Source organism: Medicago sativa, chromosome 7 (assembly GCF_051527215.1).
Source record: "Medicago sativa cultivar Bolivia chromosome 7, Bolivia_mono, whole genome shotgun sequence".
NCBI classification, from domain to species: Eukaryota; Viridiplantae; Streptophyta; class Magnoliopsida; order Fabales; family Fabaceae; genus Medicago; species Medicago sativa.
Window position 1 is genome coordinate 37,587,503 of NC_140755.1, and position 23,987 is coordinate 37,611,489.

Below are 23,987 nucleotides of genomic sequence, written 5' to 3' on the forward strand. Positions count from 1 at the left end.
GATGCAAACTGGGTTGATGATCCTACAAGGTTTTGTATCTTTCTTGGAGACTCTTTTATCTCTTAGAAAATTAAGAAACATGACATTGTCTCTCGATCCTCTACAGAAGTTGAGTGTCGTGTTATGCCATCAACTACTACTGAAATTATTCGGTTGCGTTGGCTCTTGTCTGATTTAGGTATCTCTCTTTCTTAACTAACTCCGATTGATAGAGATGCGACCAACCCATCTGGAGATCCTTTGAATGGAATAGGAGGTCCTATGAATAAGTCCACGTCAAAGAGGATGAATCAAGCATTACAAGGCTTAATCATAAAGATCAATGAAAAATAAATTCAACATGCATCAGAGGCTGCACCAAATTGGGTCACTTTCTTACAATTGGAGGAAGATGCTTTGAGCCCAACTTGACGCCCAATTTTCTCCATTTTAATAAGCAATTTTCGTTTTTTATTTTGGGTGAATTTTTAGATGGTCTTTTGTATTCTCCTAGCCTCTCCAAATGCTTCAAAGTAGTGCTCTAATTTATTATAATTGCTAGTGGGAATTTTAATCATGTTAGTGCCCATTTTCTAGGTAATAAACATGCACTTATCAATGTATTTCGTAAATGCATGGTAGTGGGAATTTATCTTTAGTATTCCAAGCCTAGGCTATAAATAAGAAGCTCATGTAATTCTCAAATTATTTTTTCTTAAAAAATAAAAGGTACAAAAAAAAAAGAGTTTCCATCGTTGTTATTTGTTCCATTTTTGTGTCATCATTCTTGTTTTATTCCTTTGAGTCTATTACACTTTGAATTGTGTAGTATCATTATCCCCTAATCTTCCTATTCTCAAAAAAAAAAACGAAAATTGCTTATTAAAATGGAGAAAATTGGGCTTCAAGTTGGGCTCAAAGCATCTTGATCCAATTGTAAGAAAGTGACCCAATTTGGTGCAGCCTTTGATGCATGTTGAATTTCTTTTTCATTGATCTTTATGATTAAGCCTTGTAATGCTTGATTCATCCTCTTTGACTTAGACTTATTCATAGGACCTCCTATTCCATTCAAAGGATCTCCGAATGGGTTGGTCGCATCTCTATCACCGATGTACTATGATAACAAGGTTGTTATCCAAATTTCTCATAACTAGGTCTTCCATGAACGGACCAAGCACATTGAGATTGACTGTCATTTTACTAGTCATCGTCTACAACATGGAACAATAACTCTATTGTTTACCTCCTCATGTTGGCAGATTGCTGATTCAATCACAAAGATGCACTTTATAAAACGTTTTCGCTTTTTAGTTGACAAACTCTCGATGCTCTCTGCTAATGCATCAAAAGTTTGAGAGATGTTAGATAATATAGTTCTTATTTATTAGTAAGGCTATGCATTCATGTTTCGCTCATGATGTTTATGAAACCCTAGCCTCCATGAGTTCTTCTCTTCTTCAAATGTTCATGTCATACTATCTATTGTTTTATCTTGGTTTTCGAGTGTCAAACATTGATTACGTCTGAACCTTTTTAACCGGTGATATCTCATTTTTTCTTGGGAAGGGAAAAAATAAGCAAAACCCTTGAGAATCGAGGTCCGGGAGTTGTTTTCGCTACGGGAAGGTGTTAGGCACCCATAACGACTATAGTATCCTATAGGAACCGTCTTTATTTTCTACGCGCGCGCTTTATTTTTAAATGCTATTTGAAAGTGATATTTACACCTAAGAATTTACTAAGTGAAGAATTGGAGGGAGAAGAATGTGTTTGAATTTTTATTTTATTTGAATTGAAGGTATTTGGATTCCTTGCCTATGTACCCTTTTAAGGGATCAAATCCACCGTAGTTCTCTTCCAAAAAAATGTTTTTTGTTTTTGTCGGTTGATTTTAAGTTTGAAAATGGAATTTTGAAGAATGGAGATTGAGAGGCCTTAAAGGCATGAGATTTTAAGAAAAAGTGGGGTTTGATTTAGTGATTTTGGAAAGAAGTCAAGTATGATTAAGATTCATTGAAATTTTGATTAAGAAAATAAAAGAGAAAATCAATGGGGTTTTGGACCCCAAGGTTTATTAAGAAAATGGTTTGAGTGATGTTGTACATATTTATTTGGAAAATGATTTTTCTAAGTGTAAATCCTAAGCATTCATCTAAACATTCAATCCTAAACATACATCTAAACATGCATATCCTAGCCATACATCTAAAAAATATCTATGTGATGTGTGTGCATGTGTCGGTGTACATCACTAGAGTCCATTGTCCGTTACATCATTGGCCTAGATACATTCTATGGTCTTGCAAGAAATTAAAATGGCATAAAAGTAGAATACAAAGATCCCTAGGTTTTACATACTAAGTCTTTAAAGCTATAGAAATGAAGTGAGATGAGGAATGCTTATGAATGAATGAGACATGAAATAAAATGGTTAGTAGGATAAGGTATAATAGCATGAAAATTATAAGCAAAAGGAACATTAAACAAAGTGGCAAAAAGCTAAAAAAGGTGACTAAACTCTTAGCAAAGTATACCTAAAATTTATCATGATAACAAGACAAGTGTATGACTTATAATTCCCATATCATGACAATATTCAAAGATTTTCATCACAATCAACAATATGAGAATTATGAGAATACATCCAAATCAAAGAATCATGCTATATTTTAGGCATATTTGGCACTTAATTTTCACAAATAATTTTCACATAACTTGCAAGACAAGCAAACTCACACAACATATTCACATGCATTAAAACACTTCAAAACAGCAAGAAAATCCATTGCAAATTCATACTCCACAAATCAAACATCATGTGTCATGATTAGGGATCAAGAACATGTACTTTTCACAAATTTTTTAACACAAAACATCACAAAATAGCAAGAGAAACATCATATTATTTTTACCAATTTTAAAAGTGCAAAAACTATCACAAAAACACTACAAAATTATCAAGAAACATATATGAAAATTTTTAGAATTTTTTTTAAACTCAAGAACATATGAAACTTCACAATTTTTAACAAAGAAATAGTAAACAATTAACAAAAATACCACATATATTTTTAACCAAGATTTAACACACAACATCATCACAAAAATGCCAAAAAATGATCAAGAACATATAGAAATTTTTTAGGATTTTTATAGAACAAAAATAAGCATGCAGGGGTGTAACTAACAATTAACAGTGTAGAAATAGCAAGAAAAGGAAGCAAAACGAAAATCAGTGCAAACACCAGGCCCAAACCCATATACCCATGGATCTTGGATCACAGGGAAGATCCTGGAGCGTAGGATTGATCCAGGGGCGCTAAACCTAGATCTAACGGCAGAGATGCTGGTCCAAGGGTGAACCAGGCTGGTTCAAGTGAACCGGTCTGGTTTAATCACCCTATATAAACGAAAGGGACCGGTCCAAACTCATTCCCCACTTCTCTTTCTCTCTCTTCACTCGTTCTTCTCTCTTCTTCTCTCTGAACCCTAACTTCGTCTGAAACTGGGGAGGACGGCGGAGGACGGCGGAGGAAGATGAAGATTCATCGGAATCTTCATCTTCTCCGACGAACTGATGCTAACTTTTGAATTAATTACCCAGAAATGTTCGTCTTCCTCCCCAGTTTACGGATCTACAATTGTTTTTGTGAAACTATGATGAAAACGTAGTAGATCGGAGTTTAAACTTACGATTTCTAGGGTTTCAAAACTTTTTCTGATCTTCTTGAAACTAAACCCTAATCTAACCTATTTTCTATACTGATTACGAATTTGAACTCTGATTTGAAAAATAAACGGTGAATCTTCATGATTTTACGTTTTAGGGCTTCGGTTTCGATTTTCTTCAAATCTTTTCAAGATTTTCACTTCGATTCACCGTTTATTTTCCATTACGAACCTTCGATGATGATTATAAGCAACAACGAGAAGGTTTTTATGCGTTTATCTGAATTTGATTGGAGATTCGAACAAACAGATCCTTGCGAAGGCTTCTGGTGAGTTCTTGAACTGAAAATAAATCAGTTATCTTCTTCTTCTCCGTCACTGATGTGATTTTGCTTCGATCCTCCCTTCTTCTCACTCCTCTCAAACCCTCTGTGATCGTACCAGATGAATTGGTGCTGGAATTGCAGAGGTCGTAGTTCAATGATGAAGATTCATCTTCGAATCTCTGAGAACTGCGAAGAAATTGCTTCAATTTTGACTTCACTCTGATTCTGGAAAAAACTAGGGGTTCGTTGAGTTCTTCATTGTTCTTGGTGATTTCTGAAACAAAGTGCAAAGTGCAATTTCTAAAAAGTTTGGGGACTAAAATGAAAATAACAATAAAATGGCTTAAAACAAAAATTGACTTAAAGGACTAAAAATTAAAATAAAAAACCTTAAAAGAAATAAAATGGCATAAAAGGACCAAAGTGCAATTTCTAAAAGTTTGGGGACTAAAATGAAAATAACAATAAAATTGGAATAAAATTGGTAAATTGGAAAAAACGTAAAGTGGAACCAATAAAAAACACAAAATGGACTAAAATGAACCAACTACTTAAATGAGGTACTTCAAAGTAACCTCTCTCTGCCAAAATTTTGTGTGAAATGACCAAAATGCCCCTGGGGACCAAAACGACTCAAAATGACTCAGATGCAATTTTAAAATGGATTTTTAACAGGGAATCAGAGCAAGAGTTTATACAAGCAAAATGAAAGGACTCAGAGACAATTTTTAAGGATTAAACAGAGTTTTAATACTGGAAATTACTAAAATGCCCCTAGGGGCTAAACTGACTCAAAATGACTTCAAATGCAATTTTTGAAATGGATTTTGACATAGAATTGAAATAAAGACTTATTCAAACCAATTGAAAAGACTCAAACAATTTTTAAAAGACTAAAATGAGTTTGGGTATAGGAAATGACTAAAATACCCTTTTTCATGAATTTTGCAAATAACATTGAAATAAAATGCAGGGAAATATGCAATTGATCAGAGACAAATTCAAATGACTTGAAATGCAAGAAAGATGTTTTGGATGACTTGAAATACAAGAAAACATGGACAAATACACAGTTGAAAAGATTTTTTAAAGCTAAGTTGAGAGATAAAGCAGAGTAAAATGTCAGTGTGAATAATAGCAAATTGGCAATTCTTCAAGAGTAATAGACATATATCAAAGATGAAAGAGAATTTGAACAAGTATTTTTAGGTCCAAAATTAGGGTATAACAGCTGCCCCTATTTAAGTTTCTTTGTCCGGAGAGTCAAGAGACGAAGTCTTTGATTTGACGGGGCGAAGATACTTAAATATTAACATTTGCACTGTTTTTGGACGTAAAAATACGCTCTCAGATTTTTAAAATATGAATGCCATGCAACATTTTGATTATGAATGCAAGACAAACGAACTGGAGTCTACAGAGCATGTCATATCACTGGGGATTTAGGTGAACATTGACAGGGTAGACAATCCAGGGGACAAAAGATAGGGACAAGCTGCTCTTTGGATCGAACTCGCCACTTGACCATGGAATACAAACAAGAGATGGGTACAAGCGGTTCTTTGGATCGAACTTGCTGCTTGACTGGGAATAGAAATGTGAGACAGGTACAAGCTGTTCTTTGGATCGAACTTGGCACTTGACCGGAAACATAGACATATAGAAAGATACAAGTTGTTCTTTGGATCGAACTTGTCGCTTGATTGAAGATACAAACAGATAGGCGGGTACAAACTGTTCTTGGGATCGAACTTGCTGTTCGACCTGGAGGCATTGACAAAAGGATGATACAAGTTGTTCTTTGGATCGAACTTACGGCTTGATCAGTATTACAACATGCAGGTTGGTGCAAACTGTTCTTTGGATCGAACTTGTCGTTTGACCGATAACAAATATAAGCAGGGTACAAACTGTTCTTCGGATCGAACTTGTCGTTTGTCCGGAAACACAAGCATATAAGCAGGTACAAGCTGTTCTTTGGATCGAACTAGCCACTTGACCTATAACAAGATACAAATTGGAAGTTTGATTTGGAAAGACACAAATTGAGAGTAAGTTGATATTGACTTGATTTGAAAAATAGACATGACCATTTTTGTTGGCCCAAAAGCAAATTGAGAGTGGATTAACATTGACAAAGACATTGAATTGAAAGTTTGAGATTGAAAGAGAGATCAATCAGAGACATAGACATAGACATTGAATTGAGAGTTTGAAATTGAATTGAATTGGAGATTGAAATTGAATTGAGTAGAATTGGAAATTGAAATTGAGTTAAATTGACATTGAGATTGGATTGAAAGTTAAGATTGAATTAAATTTGACATTTGAAATTGAATTGAATTGAAATTGAGATTGAGTTGAAAGTTGAGATTGGATTGAATTTGACAGTTGAAATTGAATTGAATTGAAATTTAGATTGGATTGAAATTGGAGATTGAGTTGAACTTGAAGGTGAAGATTGAGTTGAGTTGGAAATTGAAATTGGGTTGAATTTGAAAGTGGAGATTGAACTGAATTGAAAGTGGAAACTGAGTTGGATTGAAAGTTGAGATTGGAAATGCAACATGTATGTATGGTATAACAAGATTATTGAATGTATGAGCACATCAAATGCATGATTATGCATGTATGAATGCTTGAAATGCATGATTGGTTTGTAGTTTGACAGAGAAGTTTCACAGAGACAGACGAAACATTGGAAGATTGGGCACGTAGTGGCTCGTGCTGCAACATATTCACATAGAAATCCTTTTTGGAGAGACCGTCGTTAAGAGACGTATCAAAACCATGGCTGAGGGCAATAAAACTTGTAGAGAAGGGATCCTTGGAAGATTCTTGGATACAGGTCGCCATTGTTAGGCGTGTCAGTGCTGGGTAAACATTGGATGTTCGCATATGTGGTCAATGCTTTTCATATTTTTCATTCTTTCATTCATTTTTCAATCCCATTTTTGCCTGAACCGCCCTTTCGGGTTTTCGATTCACCGGGAATAAAATTCTTTTTATTGCCCCATTTTTTCCTGAATTGCCTTCATAGATTGTCAATCAGCGGGGTGCTCATTTTTGCCTAAGCCGCCCTTTCGGGTTTTCAACTTAGCGAGCTTTTTATTTGCATTTTTTCCAAATTCCCATTCTGTTTTTTTTCATTCTTGCCATTGACCACAGATCATCCTGGGGAGTAACCTGCTTGTAACATGTATTGAAATAGACACTGACATTCATTTATTCATGCATGTTTCATTGAAATGTACCCTATTGCTCAGGTTTGCTTTCAAAATAGACAGAAAAAGATTTTTTCCAATTTTAAAAGATATTTGTTTCAGACATTGACATTATCAAAATGGAAAGAAAATATTTTGTACATAGCATTGAAAATAGAAAGAAAAATAGAGTTTCAAACAATAGCACAGGCTCAAATTGATGTAGAAGAGTGAGAGTCAGCCGAAGACATAACTTCACGGATTTACATAGCTTGAAAAATGGTAATTTTATTGGTTGGTGATACATTGAACACGATGACCGCTATATTTCATGGAAATTTTGAATTCACAAGTACAGAAGCTTCTGATGAAGACGATCATTGACAGCTGCAGATGCCCCAAGGGGTGATGGTGGTTTGCCAGATATAGTTACTTGTCTTTCATTGTCAACCTCATTTTTGCATGAACCGCCCTTTCGGGTTTTCGGCTCATCGAGGCGCTCATTCTTGCCTGAGTTGCGTACAATCTCAGCGAGCTTTTCCATATTCATTTTTTTTGTCCCTAACTTTTGCCTGGATCGCCCTTTCGGGTTTTCGATCCACCGGGAAGCGCATTTTTGCCTAGGCCTCCCTTTCGGGTTTTCGACCTACCACGCTGTTTTTTCTTTTTAGACAAAGTATTTCTTGACTATATCGGCATTGACAGGATTTGGGAGTTCAACACTGATGACATTCTGTCATTACGTAATATTAGGGACTTATTGTGACAATTTTGATAGAGTTCTCATGCAATTTATACTGTTCTGGAGTGCAAAAAGCTTAAAATTTGAAGTCTGTTCGAAGGAAATCGCGCCACGCCAATTTCAAGCCGTGCTGCGATTTTTGAAGCAAAAATACACACTTCCTGTAAAGGGGAAATCGCGGCACGCCAATTAACAAGGCGCGGCGCGATTTTGATGGGTCAGGCCCATGACTTCTATAAATACTGCACTCAATCTGAAGAACAGGGGTTACGATTTTGGAGAACGAAAGTGCGATTTTAACACCCAGAAGGCTGCAGCGGAGAGGATTTCATCATCTCTAACCCAGTTTATGTATGTTTTAATTCTTTCATTGATTATGCTATTTGTAAACTCAATTATGAGTAGCTAAATCTCTTAGAGATTAGGTCGGAGATGAACCTATGTAACCCTAATTGATCATATGTTGCTGTGAAACTCTATTACTTATTAATGATATTCTAGTTTTCATTCAATTCAATTGTTCTTACTGCTTTTTATATCCTGATCAAATATAAACATGATTTTGTGAGATCGAATGACTACTGACCATAGCTTTCGACTTAGACCTAATTGAATTGTTCTAATAAACATGGTTAGTCTAGGAATGGATAATCGTTTGTTAGTGATATTAGGTTAACGTGCTTAAACCTTTGATGATTATTAGACCACCTAAGGAATTAGGGGCTGTAGTTTAAAAAGAGGGTCCTAACTCAAGGGATTGATTAGGGCTAATTTGTTAACTATCGTGAAACTAGAGAATCATTAGTAATAATAGGTGCAGTAACCAATTAGGGGAAACATAGAGGATTCGAAGACCTGATCTCATCTCTCTCCTATTTTCTTAATCAAATCTTTACTATTTTATTTGATTTCTTAAAATCAAACCAAATCTACTGCCTAGTGGCAAAACAAAATAAACTTTTATACATCCTACTTTTATAACGAAATTGAATTATTGAAGTTAAAAACAGTCCTCGTGGGATCGATATTTTTACTACTTCGATAGTATTTGGTGCACTTGCCAGAGATCTATCAAGTTTTTGGCGCCGTTGCCGGGGACTGTTGAATTATTTCAACAAGGCAATTACGTTATAATTTAGGGTTTTTGCAATTTAATTTTCTGTTTTTTTATTTTTATTTTTCTGTTTTCATATTCACTTGATTACTTTGCGTTGTGCAGTGCTACTAAGGTATTTTGCTGTTTATGCGAGGTAAACAGAGCTCTGACGACTTAGAGTACGATCCGGAGATTGAAAGAACTGCTAGAGCACTTCGGAAAGCTGTCCGATCGCAAAGGTTAGCTCAATCCGTTCCACCGGGTGTTCGAGAACAAGTACCGGAGCAACTCTCAAGTGAATCTGAAACAATCTCTTCTCCTAAATCTGCAACGATGGAAGGAGAAGGAGTTGTACCACCAAGACCTAAGCTTGGAGACTACGGGTTAGCCACTCATCGCGGTCAACTGACCCACACTTTTCAACCAGCTAACCCCGTAGCGTTCGACATCAAGACAACTGTCCTCAATGGTTTGAGGGACAAGCAATTCGATGGGACTGAAGCTATGAGTCCTCATGAACACTTGAGCCGTTTTGCTGAAACCTGTGAGTTTTGTGTGCAACCAGCCACCGTGACTGAAGCACAAAAGAAGCTAAGGCTATTTCCTTTCACCTTGATGGGAAGAGCAAAAGATTGGTTGCTAACAATTCCAAACGGGACTGTCCAAACATGGGAAGAGTTAGAGCTGAAGTTCTTGGAGAAATACTTCCCTATGTCTAAGTATTGGGACAAGAAGATGGAGATCTCTAACTTCAAGCAAGGAGAAGGTGAATCATTGTATGATGCTTGGGAGCGATTCAATTTGCTTCTCAAGAGATGCCCTAATCATGAGTTCACCGAGAAGCAATACCTCCAAATCTTCACTGAGGGGGTAACACCAAACACTCGAATGTTCTTAGATGCTTCCGCGGGAGGTAGTCTCAAGAGCAAAACTGATCATGAAGTCCAAGCTTTGATAGAAAACATGGCTGGAAATGAGTATCGTGCTGAAGCTAAGAAGAAGGAAAGAGGAGTGTTTGGGGTAAGTGAACAAACTGCTATCCTTGCCAACCAAGCAGCAATGAACAAACAGATCGAAGCTCTAACTAAGGAGTTTCAAGGCTTCACTTTGGCTCAAAAGCAACAACAAGTAGCTGCAATCAAGTGTGACTTATGTGGTGAAGAACATCCCAACGGTGAATGTGTTCCGGAAGGATCAAGTGAAGAAGCTAACTTCATGGGAGGATATCAAAGGCAGAATCAATACTACAATTCAGGCATTAATAAGCATCCAAATCTAAGCTACTCAAATAACAATGCTTTGAACTCTCAGATGCTCACTCCTCCTCAACAACAACAAAGGAAGCCATCAGCTCTTGAGGAAACTATGATGAACTTCATGAAGATGACTCAAGGCAACTTTGAAGAGATGAAGAAGAGTCAAGAAGCTGAAAGAAAGAACAATGAAGCTTCTAGGAAGATGCTTGAAACTCAACTGGGGCAATTAGCTAAGCAGTTGGCTGAACAAAACAAAGGCGGATTCTCAGGTAACACTAAAGATAACCCTAAGAATGAGTCTTGTAATGCTATTGAATTGAGGAGCAAAAAGGTTTTGACACCTTTAGTTCCAAAAGCTCCAAAGAAGGTTGATGAAGTGGTTGAGGTGGAGGAGAATGATGTAGTTGAAAAAAATGAGAATGGTGTAGTTGAAAAAGAAAATGATCATGGAGTAGTTGAAAACGAAAGGAAGGAAAAAATAGAGGGAGAAAAAAATGAGAAGTTAATTGATGAAGATTCAATCTTGAGGAAGTCGAAGAGTCAAATTTTGAAAGATGGAGACAAACCACAGGTTATTCCATCATATGTGAAGCTTCCATACCCTCACCTTTCGAAGAAGAAAGAAAAGGATGAAGGCCAATTCAAGAAGTTCATGCAACTTTTCTCACAACTTCAGGTGAATATTCCTTTCGGTGAAGCTCTTGATCAAATGCCGTTGTATGCTAAGTTCATGAAAGACTTGTTGACTAAACGAAGGAAGCCTAAGGATGATGAGAACATAGCACTTTCTGAAAATTGTAGTGCTATTCTTCAAAAGAAGCTGCCACCTAAGCTGAAGGATCCTGGTGCTTTTACTATCCCTTGTTCAATTGGACCGGTAGACATTGGAAGAGCTTTATGTGATTTGGGAGCAAGTATAAATCTGATGCCACTTTCAATGATGAAGAAGCTTAAGTGTGGGGAACCTAAACCAACAAGAATGACCATTACTTTAGCTGATCGGTCAATCTCTTACCCTTTCGGTATACTTGAAGATGTGCTAGTCAAGGTTAATGACTTGGTATTCCCAGCAGATTTTGTGGTCCTAGATATGGCTGAAGATGAAGATATGCCACTCATTCTAGGAAGACCATTCCTTGCGACTGGCCGTGCTTTGATTGATATTGAGAAAGGAGAGCTAATGTTGAGATTCCATAAGGAGCAAGTAGTGTTTAATATATTTGAGGCCATGAAGCACAAAGATGAAAATCCCAAGTGTTACCGGATTGACATTGTTGAAGAAATAGTTAAAGATGACTCTTGTGAACATCAACCAACACACCCTCTTGAACGTGCAATTGTGAATTCTATAGCAAAAGGTGAAGATGATGAAGATCTTGAAGTAAGTGATTGTGTGAAGCAACTAGCAGCAAGCAAGCAAGAGTTGGGTCCGGTAAAAATAGAAGAATTAATGGGTAAGCACTCCATAGATGTTCCTATTTTGAGTGGAGAAGGAGAGAAAAATCCAGAATTAAAAGAACTCCCTTCTCACTTGAAATATGTTTTTCTCACTAAGGATGCCTCTAAACCAGTAATCATCAGCAATACCTTGACACCCTTGGAAGAAGAAAAATTAATGAGGGTGTTAAGAGACAATCAAGGAGCTTTGGGGTGGAACATTTCTGATTTAAAGGGTATTAGTCCAGCTTATTGTATGCATAAAATACACATGGAGGCTGAATACAAACCGGTGGTTCAACCTCAAAGGAGACTTAACCCAACCATGAAGGAAGTGGTAAAGAAAGAGGTGCTGAAGTTATTAGATGCAGGTATGATCTATCCTATCTCAGATAGCTCATGGGTAAGTCCAGTTCATGTGGTACCCAAGAAAGGAGGAATGACGGTGGTAGCAAATGAAAAAAATGAATTGATACCTACCCGCACCGTCACTGGTTGGAGAATGTGTATAGACTACCGGAGGTTGAATACCGCAACAAGGAAAGACCACTTTCCATTACCATTCATGGATCAAATGATTGAGAGATTGGCTGGCCAAGCCTTTTATTGCTTCTTGGATGGGTATTCAGGGTATAATCAAATTGCAGTGGCTCCGGAAGATCAAGAAAAGACTGCCTTCACTTGTCCATTCGGTGTGTTTGCTTATCGAAGGATGCCCTTTGGGCTGTGTAATGCGCCGGCAACCTTTCAAAGGTGCATGCTTTCCATCTTCTCTGATATGATAGAGAAGAACATTGAGGTATTTATGGATGACTTTTCTGTTTTTGGTAAGTCTTTTGATCAATGCTTGTTCCATTTAAATGCTGTACTTAAAAGATGCACCGAAACTAACCTTGTTTTGAATTGGGAAAAATGTCATTTTATGGTAACTGAAGGTATAGTTTTGGGACATAAAATAAGTGCTAAAGGCATTGAGGTGGACCAAGCTAAGATAGAGGTTATAGAGAAACTTCCTCCACCAATCAATGTTAAAGGAGTGAGGAGTTTCTTGGGGCATGCCGGGTTCTATCGGCGGTTCATAAAAGACTTTTCTAAAATTTCCAAACCCCTCTGTAACCTCTTGGTCAAAGAAAACGAGTTTAATTTTGATTCGGAATGTCTAAATGCTTTTTCTTTGATTAAAAACAAGTTGGTGACTGCACCAATAATCATTGCACCCAATTGGGATTTACCTTTTGAACTTATGTGTGATGCAAGTGATTATGCTGTTGGTGCAGTCCTAGGCCAACGCAAGAACAAATTTTTCCATGCAATTTACTATGCAAGCAAGGTTTTAAATGAAAATCAAGTTAACTATTCCACAACTGAAAAGGAATTGCTTGCTGTAATCTTCGCATTGGAAAAATTTCGTTCTTATCTAATAGGCTCCAAAGTCATTGTTTTTACAGATCATGCAGCTCTCAAATATCTCTTAACTAAAGGGGATTCAAAGCCTCGACTGTTGAGGTGGATCCTATTATTGCAAGAATTTGATCTTGAAATTCGTGACAAGAAGGGAGTCGAGAACGTGGTAGCTGACCACCTCTCAAGGCTGGAAAATGATGAGGTAACAAAGAAGGAGAAGGCCATCAAGGCCGAGTTCCCTGATGAACAGCTGTTTGCTATTGGAGAAAGACCTTGGTTTGCTGACATGGCAAACTTTAAGGCCGGTAACATAGTTCCTGATGATATGACCTATCCTCAGAGGAAAAAGTTCTTCAAAGATGCGAACCACTACTTGTGGGATGACCCTTATCTGTTTAAGGTAGGTACTGACGGTTTGATTAGACGTTGTGTTGCAGGTGAGGAAGCACATAGTATCATGTGGCACTGCCATAGCTCAGCTTATGGAGGCCACCACAGTGGTGAAAGAACAGCTGCAAAAATTTTGCAAAGTGGATTCTGGTGGCCCACCCTTTTCAAAGATTGCCACGACTTTGTCACAAGATGTGACAGATGCCAAAGGACAGGTAACATATCAAAGAGGAATGAAATGCCCCTAAAAGGAATCATTGAAGTTGAACCATTTGATTGTTGGGGTATTGATTTTATGGGACCATTCCCTTCCTCTTACTCTTATCTCCATATTCTAGTCTGTGTTGATTATGTCACAAAGTGGGTTGAAGCGATACCATGTGTTGCTAATGATGCCAAAACGGTTGTCAATTTCCTTCAAAAGAATATTTTCACTAGGTTTGGAACCCCTAGAGTATTGATCAGTGATGGGGGGAAGCATTTTTGCAATAATTTTCTTGAAAATGTGCTCAAAAAGTATAACATTAAGCACAAAGTTGCAACTCCCTATCACCCACAAACTAGTGGTCAAGCAGAGGTTTCAAACCGACAGCTGAAACAGATTCTGGAGAAGACAGTTGCGTCAAATAGGAAAGATTGGTCCAGGAAGTTAGATGACGCACTGTGGGCATATAGGACAGCCTTTAAGACCCATCTTGGGTTCTCACCCTATCAGTTAGTATATGGGAAGGCATGTCATCTTCCAGTCGAGCTAGAACATAAAGCTTATTGGGCCATTAAGGCCTTAAATTTTGATCAAGTAGCCGCTGGTAAGAAAAGAATTTTGAAACTTAATGAACTTGAGGAGATGAGGCTTAGAGCGTATGAAAATGCACTCATCTATAAAGCCAGGACAAAAAGGTATCATGACAAAAACTTAGTGCCTAGGGATATTAACTGTGGACAACTAGTTTTGTTGTATAATTCCAGGTTGAAGCTGTTTCCTGGGAAGCTCAAGTCAAAATGGTCCGGACCATTCTTGGTCAAAAGTGTGTCACCATATGGAGCTGTTGAACTAGTGACACCTGAAGGAGATCGAAGTTTCAAAGTAAATGGACAAAGAGTTAAACCATACCTAGGTGGCGACCTACCTAAAGGAAGGGTGGCACTCATTCTGAAGGACCTTTGAGGATCCTTAGCAGTCAAGCTAGTGACGATAAAGAAGCGCTGGGTGGGAGGCAACCCACTAGATTTACTTTGTTTTTCAATACATTCAGTTTTTTTTTTATCTTCTTTTTAATGTCGAAGTCCATTGAACTTATTTCCCTATTGTAATTGCTCCTGCACTTGTTTATTATTAATGAATTTGTTTTGTTTCATGTGACCTATTACAGTTTAGTAACAGTTGTTTGATGAAACGGTATTCCAAAAGTTCTCAAGGAGGGGTGACTTGATTCAAAGGCGAAGTGTACGGCGTTGCTAGGTAGTCACATACTCCCAGAAATCTCAGCCATAAGGTTCATCGCCAAATCTTGTTTTTCAATTTACTTATAGTTAGATTAGTTTTCCATGCGACTACATTTCTAGAACTTGCATTGTTTCTCTATTATTGATTGGTCTCTGTCAATTACACACTGAGGCAAAAGTGCTTGGTCCTGTGAGCCTTTTTGAAGCCTACCCTGTTTTAATTTGTTGAATTTATCCTTTCTTAACCAATTGTGAGCCGGTAGGATTAGAACTTTTTGTTCGGTGACAAACTACATTACAAGCCTAGAGACTTTTAAGACTTGTCCCTTAATGTATTTTCTGAGTTAAGGCATTGTAGAATGTTGCTAAAGATTAAGTTTGGGGTTGCTATTGGAATTTGCAACCAACTAAGTTTGGGGTGGGGGTACTAGAGAATAAGAGAACAAAAATTAAAAGAAATATGAAATTGTTATGCAAAATATACACAAAAATGGTGTATTATACACAAAAATGGTGTATTAAAAAAAAAAGAAATTGAATGATGAAAAAGGGACAAAACATTGAAAATCCGAGTAACTTCAAACTCGATTGTCCCTAAATGTTAAAAATATTCTCTAGTACCTTTGCATTGATTGTTATTTCAAAAGGTGAATGATCGAAGGATTGAATTTTGTGCTTTAATTTCCGTAGGAATGCCTAACTCAAATTTTGTGTAGCCTACTTATCCAAATATATCCCACCTTTCACCTAAGCCCCGTTATAACCCTAAAGACCTCAAAAGTGTGTAATGATATTGACTTTGATTGATATCTAGAAACTTTTCAAGCGTATGGTAATATGTAGACCTGCATGTCGACTGGTAGAACCCTATTTCATATTGTTGCGTGGAGTTGTGAATTGGTGGATGCGAACAAGTCAAACTAGCTCATCTTTAGCTAGAAGGAGAATGAACTTTTGGGTACTATCGTTTTGTCAGGTAACTGTTATTTTACTGTCGATTGTCACTGTTGCAAGCAAATTCCTTGAGGACAAGGAATGGTTTAAGTTTGGGGTTGTGATGACATTCTGTCATTACGTAATATTAGGGACTTATTGTGACAATTTTGATAGAGTTCTCATGCAATTTATACTGTTCTGGAGTGCAAAAAGCTTAAAATTTGAAGTCTGTTCGAAGGAAATCGCGCCACGCCAATTTCAAGCCGTGCTGCGATTTTTGAAGCAAAAATACACACTTCCTGTAAAGGGGAAATCGCGGCACGCCAATTAACAAGGCGCGGCGCGATTTTGATGGGTCAGGCCCATGACTTCTATAAATACTGCACTCAATCTGAAGAACAGGGGTTACGATTTTGGAGAACGAAAGTGCGATTTTAACACCCAGAAGGCTGCAGCGGAGAGGATTTCATCATCTCTAACCCAGTTTATGTATGTTTTAATTCTTTCATTGATTATGCTATTTGTAAACTCAATTATGAGTAGCTAAATCTCTTAGAGATTAGGTCGGAGATGAACCTATGTAACCCTAATTGATCATATGTTGCTGTGAAACTCTATTACTTATTAATGATATTCTAGTTTTCATTCAATTCAATTGTTCTTACTGCTTTTTATATCCTGATCAAATATAAACATGATTTTGTGAGATCGAATGACTACTGACCATAGCTTTCGACTTAGACCTAATTGAATTGTTCTAATAAACATGGTTAGTCTAGGAATGGATAATCGTTTGTTAGTGATATTAGGTTAACGTGCTTAAACCTTTGATGATTATTAGACCACCTAAGGAATTAGGGGTTGTAGTTTAAAAAGAGGGTCCTAACTCAAGGGATTGATTAGGGCTAATTTGTTAACTATCGTGAAACTAGAGAATCATTAGTAATAATAGGTGCAGTAACCAATTAGGGGAAACATAGAGGATTCGAAGACCTGATCTCATCTCTCTCCTATTTTCTTAATCAAATCTTTACTATTTTATTTGATTTCTTAAAATCAAACCAAATCTACTGCCTAGTGGCAAAACAAAATAAACTTTTATACATCCTACTTTTATAACGAAATTGAATTATTGAAGTTAAAAACAGTCCTCGTGGGATCGATATTTTTACTACTTCGATAGTATTTGGTGCACTTGCCAGAGATCTATCAAACACCATCCATGTGTGTAAGAATCAAATCACCACCAGAGAAAGCCTTCTTGACAACATAAGGACCTTCGTAGTTAGGTGTCCATTTGCCCCTTGGGTCGGGTTGCTGGCTTATCCTTCTTTTCAATACAAGTTCGCCTTCCTTGAATTCACGAGGTCGGACTTTCTTGTCAAAAGCATTCTTCATTCGCACTTGATACAACTGTCCATGAGCCATAGCATTCATACGTTTTTCTTCAATCAAATTCAACTGATCATACCGACTCTGACACCATTCAGCCTCAGTTAATTTTGCTTCCATGATCACTCGAAGAGACGGAATCTCCACTTCCAGAGGGAGAACTGCTTCCATACCATATACTAGAGAGAAAGGAGTTGCCCCGGTTGAACTGCGCACTGTAGTACGGTAACCATGCAAGGCAAACGGTAGCATCTCATGCCAGTCTTTGTAAGTTGTGACCATCTTCTGAACAATCTTCTTGATGTTCTTGTTAGCGGCCTCAACTGCACCATTCATCTGAGGTCTATAAGGAGAAGAGTTGTGATGTTCGATTTTGAATTCTTCACATAAAGCTTGCATCATGCTATTGTTCAGATTGGAACCATTGTCAGTGATGATCTTGTTGGGAACACCATATCGACAGATGATGTTATTCTTGATAAACTTAACAACCACTTGCTTGGTCACGTTTGCATAGGAAGCAACTTCAACCCACTTGGTGAAATAGTCAATTGCCACTAGAATGAAACGATGTCCATTAGAAGCTTTTGGTTCAATTCTTCCGATCATGTCAATGCCCCACATAGAGAAAGGCCAAGGGGAGGATATAACATTGAGGGCATGTGGAGGCACATGAATCTTGTCAGCATAGATTTGACATTTGTGGCATCTCTTAGCATGTTTGTGGCAGTCACGCTCCATAGTTATCCAATAATAGCCGGCTCTTAACAGTTTTCTTGACATAGTGTGACCCGAAGCATGGGTCCCAAAAGTACCGTCATGTACATCATGCATCAGTTTCTCAGCTTCTTGTTTGTCAACACACCTCAATAAGACCATGTCATAGTTCCTCTTGTATAGGATTTCTCCGTCCAGTAGGAATTTACTAGCCCATCTTCTCAAAGTCTTTTTATCCCTGTTGGAAGCACCAGGTGGATATTCATGGTTCTGCAAGAATTGTTTGATATTATAATACCAAGGTTTTCCATTATTCACATCTTTATCAGCTTGATCTGGCATATTTTCAATAGTAAACACATGAGCGGGTCTGTCAAGACGTTGTACTTTGATTACGGGCACGTCATTCCAATGATTCACACGAAACATGGAAGACAAAGTAGCAAGAGCATCAACCATCTGGTTTTCATCCCGAGGGATATGGTGCAGCTCAACCTTGGTAAAGTACGTCAACAGACGTCTTGCATAGTCACGGTAAGGGATCAGCTTCTCATGATGAGTCTCCCATTCACCCTTTATCTGATTAATAACAAGTGCATAATCTCCATAGATGTCAAGGTGCTTAATTCTCAGGTCAATGGCTTCTTCAATGCCCAAGATGCATGCTTCATATTCAGCTATGTTATTTGTGCATTCAAAGGTTATTCGAGCAGTGAAAGGAATATGGTGCCCCTGCGGAGTTACAATGATGGCCCCAATTCCTTTACCATAAGCATTAACAGCACCATCAAACACCAATCCCCATTTGCTATTGGGATCCGGCCCTTCATTGATCAATGGCTCTTCGCAGTCTTTTGCTTTCAGATACATAATCTCTTCATCAGGGAAATCAAACTTAATCGGCTGGTAATCATCAAGAGGTTGACAAGCAAGATGCTCAGCAAGGATGCTTCCTTTGATTGCTTTCTGAGCTTTGTACACAATATCATATTCAGACAACAACATTTGCCACCATGCAATCTTTCCAGTTACAGCAGGTTTTTCAAAGATGTACTTGATTGGATCCATTCGGGATATCAACCAAGTTGTATGATTCACCATATAATGACGCAGGCGTTTGGCAGCCCAGGCTAAGGCACAACAAGTCTTTTCAAGCATTGTATACCGAGTCTCACAGTCAGTGAATTTCTTGCTCAGATAGTAGATAGCATGTTCTTTCTTCTCAGTCTCGTCTTGTTGACTGAGAACACAACCCACTGAATCATCCAACACTGACAGATACATAATCAAAGGCCTTCCTTCCACGGGTGGGACAAGGATAGGTGGTTCCAACAGGTATTCTTTAACGCTATCAAAAGCTTCCTGGCATTCATCATTCCATACAACAGGCTGATTCTTTCTGAGCAATTTGAAAATTGGTCCACAGGTAGTAGTCATGTGAGATATAAATTTTGAAATGTAATTCAGACGTCCGAGGAAACCTCTGACTTGCTTTTCAGTTTGAGGGGCCGACATCTCTCTGATGGCTCGGACTTTGTCAGCATCAACTTCAATGCCTCTTTGGCTGACAATGAAGCCTAGCAACTTTCCAGATCTTACACCAAATGTGCACTTGTTAGGATTCAACCGCAGCTTGTACTTTCTCAATCTTTCAAACATCTTTTTCAAATATACAACATGCTGCTCTTCATCACTTGATTTCACAATCATATCATCAACATATACCTCAATCTCTTTGTGAATCATATCATGAAACAGAGTTGTCATACCCCTTTGATAGGTTGCACCAGCATTTATTAAGCCGAACGGCATCACTTTATAACAGAATGTTTCGCATGGAGTGATGAAGGACGTCTTTTCTCTATCTTCTGGTGACATCCGTATCTGGTTATAGCCAGAGAAACCATCCATAAAGGAGAACACCTTAGACTGAGCAGTACTGTCAACAAGCACATCAATGTGAGGTAATGGGAAGTTATCTTTTGGACTGGCTTTATTCAAATCTCTGTAATCAACACACATTCGAACTTTCCCATCTTTCTTCGGTACTGGTACAATGTTGGCAATCCACTCAGGATATTCAGCTGTCATGAGGAAACCCGCATCAATTTGTTTCTGCACCTCAGCCTTGATTTTAAGAGCCATGTCTGGACGAGACCTTCTCAACTTCTGTTTGACAGGAGGACATTCAGGTCTTGTCGGTATCCGATGTTCCACGATCTTGGGATCTAGACCCGACATATCTTCATAGGACCATGCAAAGACATCTGGATAGTCATGGAGAAGCTGAGTAATCTTCTTTTTCACCTCTGGCTCAAGTGCAGCACCAATCTTGATCTCTCGCTTGTTCTCTTCAGTACCCAGGTTGATAAGCTCAATTTCTTCCTGGTGAGGCTGAATGGCTCTTCTTTCTTGTTCAAGCAGTCGAGTGATCTCATACGGTATCTCTTCATCATCCTCCTCATCTTCAGCTTCATATACAGGGAATTCAAAATTTGGAGGAACCATAGGGTCACTGTGTTCAACGGGTTTATTGTGGTTCAATCTGCATAATATGATTGTGATGAATTTAGAAAAATGTTTTTCATGCAGATTTTTGAAATTAATAAGAAAATACAGATGTTTTGGTTTTTTCTGGCATTACCATTATTTCCAAGAAAAAGGCACTAAAAAGTAAAAAAAAAACAAGGAGTCGTGAGAAAGACGACAACTTTTATTGATAACGGCACTGCCGAAACAAACGTGCCCTTACAATGATATCACTTTCGCCTTGGGCAGAGCGAAAGGATTGTTATTTTGAAAACAAAGAAAAACATGAGCAACAAGACACATTACATGGAAGCATGCATGACTAAAGGAACATCAATGGCCTCCCAATTTCTCACCGTGCCTCCTGGTACAACAAATGTAGGCACGTAACTACTTTCAGCAGCATCTTCAACAATAGCATTGATAAACCCAGCACTGTAGAAAGTTCCAATTGAAACGCCTGAGGTCGAGGAGAATCCAAGGCCCTCTTTACGCTTGTTTTCCAAAATCTGAATCACTTCGCCCCAGCCGGCAGCTTGCCCTTCTTGAATAGCCTTCTGGGCGTCTTTCAATGAAGCCATACTAGCACTAGCTCTCCGGGGTTCTGCACCTTCAACAGTCAAGCCTTGAAATGACGTCCCTTCGGCGGACCCTGCTTCAACACAAGAGAAAGATGTAAGAAGTTACTGCCCCAGCGTCGTGAATCCACGGTCTTCCGAGGAGACAACTGTAAGAAGCATTGATGTCCATGACTTGGAAAGTAATCTAAAACGTCTCAGGACCAATGGTAATCGGTAGATCCACCTCCCCAAGAACATCCTTGCGAGACCCATCGAAAGCCTTAACCAAATAGCTGCTTCCCCTTAGAGAAATTCCATGATGACTCAACTGTCTCAGTGTAGACTCAGGCATTACATTTAAGGATGATCCAGTGTCCACCAACACATTGGATATCATGTCAGACTTACAGTGTACTGAGATATGCAGAGCCAAGTTGTGGTGTTTCCCTGCTTCGGGGAGCTCATCGTCACCAAACCCCAAGTTGCTGCAAGCAGTAATGTTACCCACTATTCCATCAAACTGATCCACAGAGACCTCGTGGTCAACGTAGGCCTGTTCCAGTACCTTCATCAACACTTTCCTGTGAGCTTCTGAGCTCAAGAGCAGAGACAAGATGGATATTTTTGATGGAGTTTGCAGCAGCTGGTCTACAATCTTATAATCGCTCTTTTTGATAAGCCTCAGAATTTCATCCAGATTAGACTCGTCAATAGATTGGCCTGATGGGCCGGCGTTCTTGTTAACAGGAGGAGCAACTGATGGAGTTATTGTAGCAACAGGTGTAACCACCTTCTTTTGGAACAAGGGTGGACGGACTTTTCCGCTTCTCAGAGCTGTAATTTCACCGGCAACATTGTCAATCGTAGCTGGGGATACCAGAGACACTTCCACCCCATTCTCAATCATGGTTGCATCGTACTTGTAAGGGATTGCTTTTGTAGAGGTATAAGATAATGGGCCAGGTAACCTGATCACTAGGGGTTCAACATTCCTTGTCTGAGATGTACTTTCAACCGGGGAATCATGGAATACTGGCACAATCACACAAACATCACTGGCAATCAAGTGCTTGTCATCCATTAAGCTCTGTATATCATCTTGCACCACACAACAACCTATGGGATTTTGAAGACATTCTGAACAAGAGGCATGATTGTGATTGAACAAGGAAGCCTGGCAAAGTTTGACATGTAACGGTACCAAGGGAGTAGCAACATTGCGGACATCCAACATGGGACCCTCTTGAGGAACAGGAACTCTTTCGAAAGCCTCGATCATGTTAACAACATCATGGTTTGGAAGTGGATTGTCAAGAACATGAGGAACACTATTTTCAAAAGTCAACCGTCCTCTGTCCATCAGGTCTTTCACAATATATTTCAGAGCATAGCAACCCTCAACATCGTGGCCTTGAGCGCCCTGATGGAATTCACATGTGAGATCCTGTCGGAACCTGGGAGGCAATGGTGTAGGCGGAGGCTTGCCTGGTCTGGTGACACAGTGGCCCTTAGCAAGTAGGGTTGGGAGCAGCTCAGCATACCGCATTGGTATTGGTGGGAAATAAGTCTTGGGCCGAGGACCCTGTTGTTGCTGCTGCTGCTGTTGAGCAGGAGGCTGCTGTTGTACTTGTTGAGTAATGGCATTAACGGGCACTAGTGGTTGACCCAGTGGCAGAGGATATTGCTGGTAGAATGGTGGGAAGAAAGGATGTTGAGAGTACTGCATATACTGGTAGGGTAGAGGTAATTGAGCAGCATTAATAGGAGCGATAGTAGCTGAAGATTGGTTACCGGATACCATCCCTACTTCGGATTCTTTCTTCTTATGGTGGCCATTACCGTACTTCTTTGGTGCATTAGCTGAAGGTTCACCCTTTTCAAGAACAATGATACCTTCTCTGACAGCCTCCTCTAGACGAGTTCCCATAGTAACCATGTCGGAGAAATTGTTTGGAGCAGAGACTATCATTCTTTCCTTATATTCCTTCTTCAGAGTTTTCAAGAATGTCTGCGTCAGTTCTTCCTCATCAAGCCGAGGAGAAACACGGGCAGCTGCCCCTCTCCATCTCTGAGCATATTCACGGAACGTTTCATCTGACTTCTGAGACAAAGACTTAAGAGAGTCCCTATTTGGCTTCAAGCGGGTATTGAACTCATAATGACTTTCAAAAGCAGCAGCGAGTTCCTCAAAAGTATGGATATTGTCTTTGCTCAAACCGGTGTACCAGTCTGCCGCATCTTCCATCAAACTATCCTGGAAGCAGTGGATCATCAGCGCATCATTATCTGCGTAGTTGGCCATCTTTCGGACGTACCGAATGACATGGCTATGTGGACAAGAAGTTCCATTGTATTTGTCAAAATCTGGCACTTTGAACTTCTTAGGAACCTCAAATCGGGATACCAGACATAGATCACGAGCCTTAGCGGAAACACCATTCCCACGGCTAGCCTTGACCTCACGGAGTTCTCCAGCTAACTCTCTTAACTGTCTTCTCATAGCTTCCATTATAGGGTCTTGTCCACGCGGAGTATCGACATCAATTACCTGTTGCACAGTGTGGACAATAGGGTCGGTAACAACAGTAGTTACTTGAGGCATGGAGGTGGATACGGGAATCTGTCCTTGATTGCCAATACCAGAAATACCAGCCGCAGTATTAGGAGTATAGAAAGCTGAGAGTCCATAAGGACGTCCATTGGGCATAACAAACCGAGCATCAGACATTACAGTAGACAGTGGGATAGATGGAATCACTTCAGTAGAAGCTGGGACAGATGTGGCTGGATGTTCTTGTGCAACCATCATAGTGGACATAGCGTCATGAGCCTTAGCCAAGTCTTCTTTCATAGCAGCCAATTCAGCACGGAGCTGAGCATTTTCCTCTTCGAAGTTAGCCAT

At 39.0% G+C, this 23,987-nt stretch overlaps 1 protein-coding gene and 1 non-coding gene across 2 annotated transcripts; both read right to left on the reverse strand.

Annotated features, from left to right (window-relative positions):
- Positions 1–883: 883 nt before the first annotated feature.
- On the reverse strand, positions 884–23,987 carry LOC146906059 (uncharacterized). Its single transcript, XM_085728723.1, has 3 exons — positions 23,652–23,987; positions 21,594–23,537; positions 884–1,096 (listed from the first exon to the last, which is right to left on the reverse strand). The coding sequence occupies exons 1-3, from the start codon at positions 23,985–23,987 to the stop codon at positions 884–886; spliced, it is 2,493 nt and encodes an 830-aa protein (XP_085584849.1).
- Positions 9,745–9,851, reverse strand: LOC146906060 (small nucleolar RNA R71). Its single transcript, XR_015020932.1, has one exon. It is a non-coding gene; the product is annotated as a small nucleolar RNA R71 (small nucleolar RNA).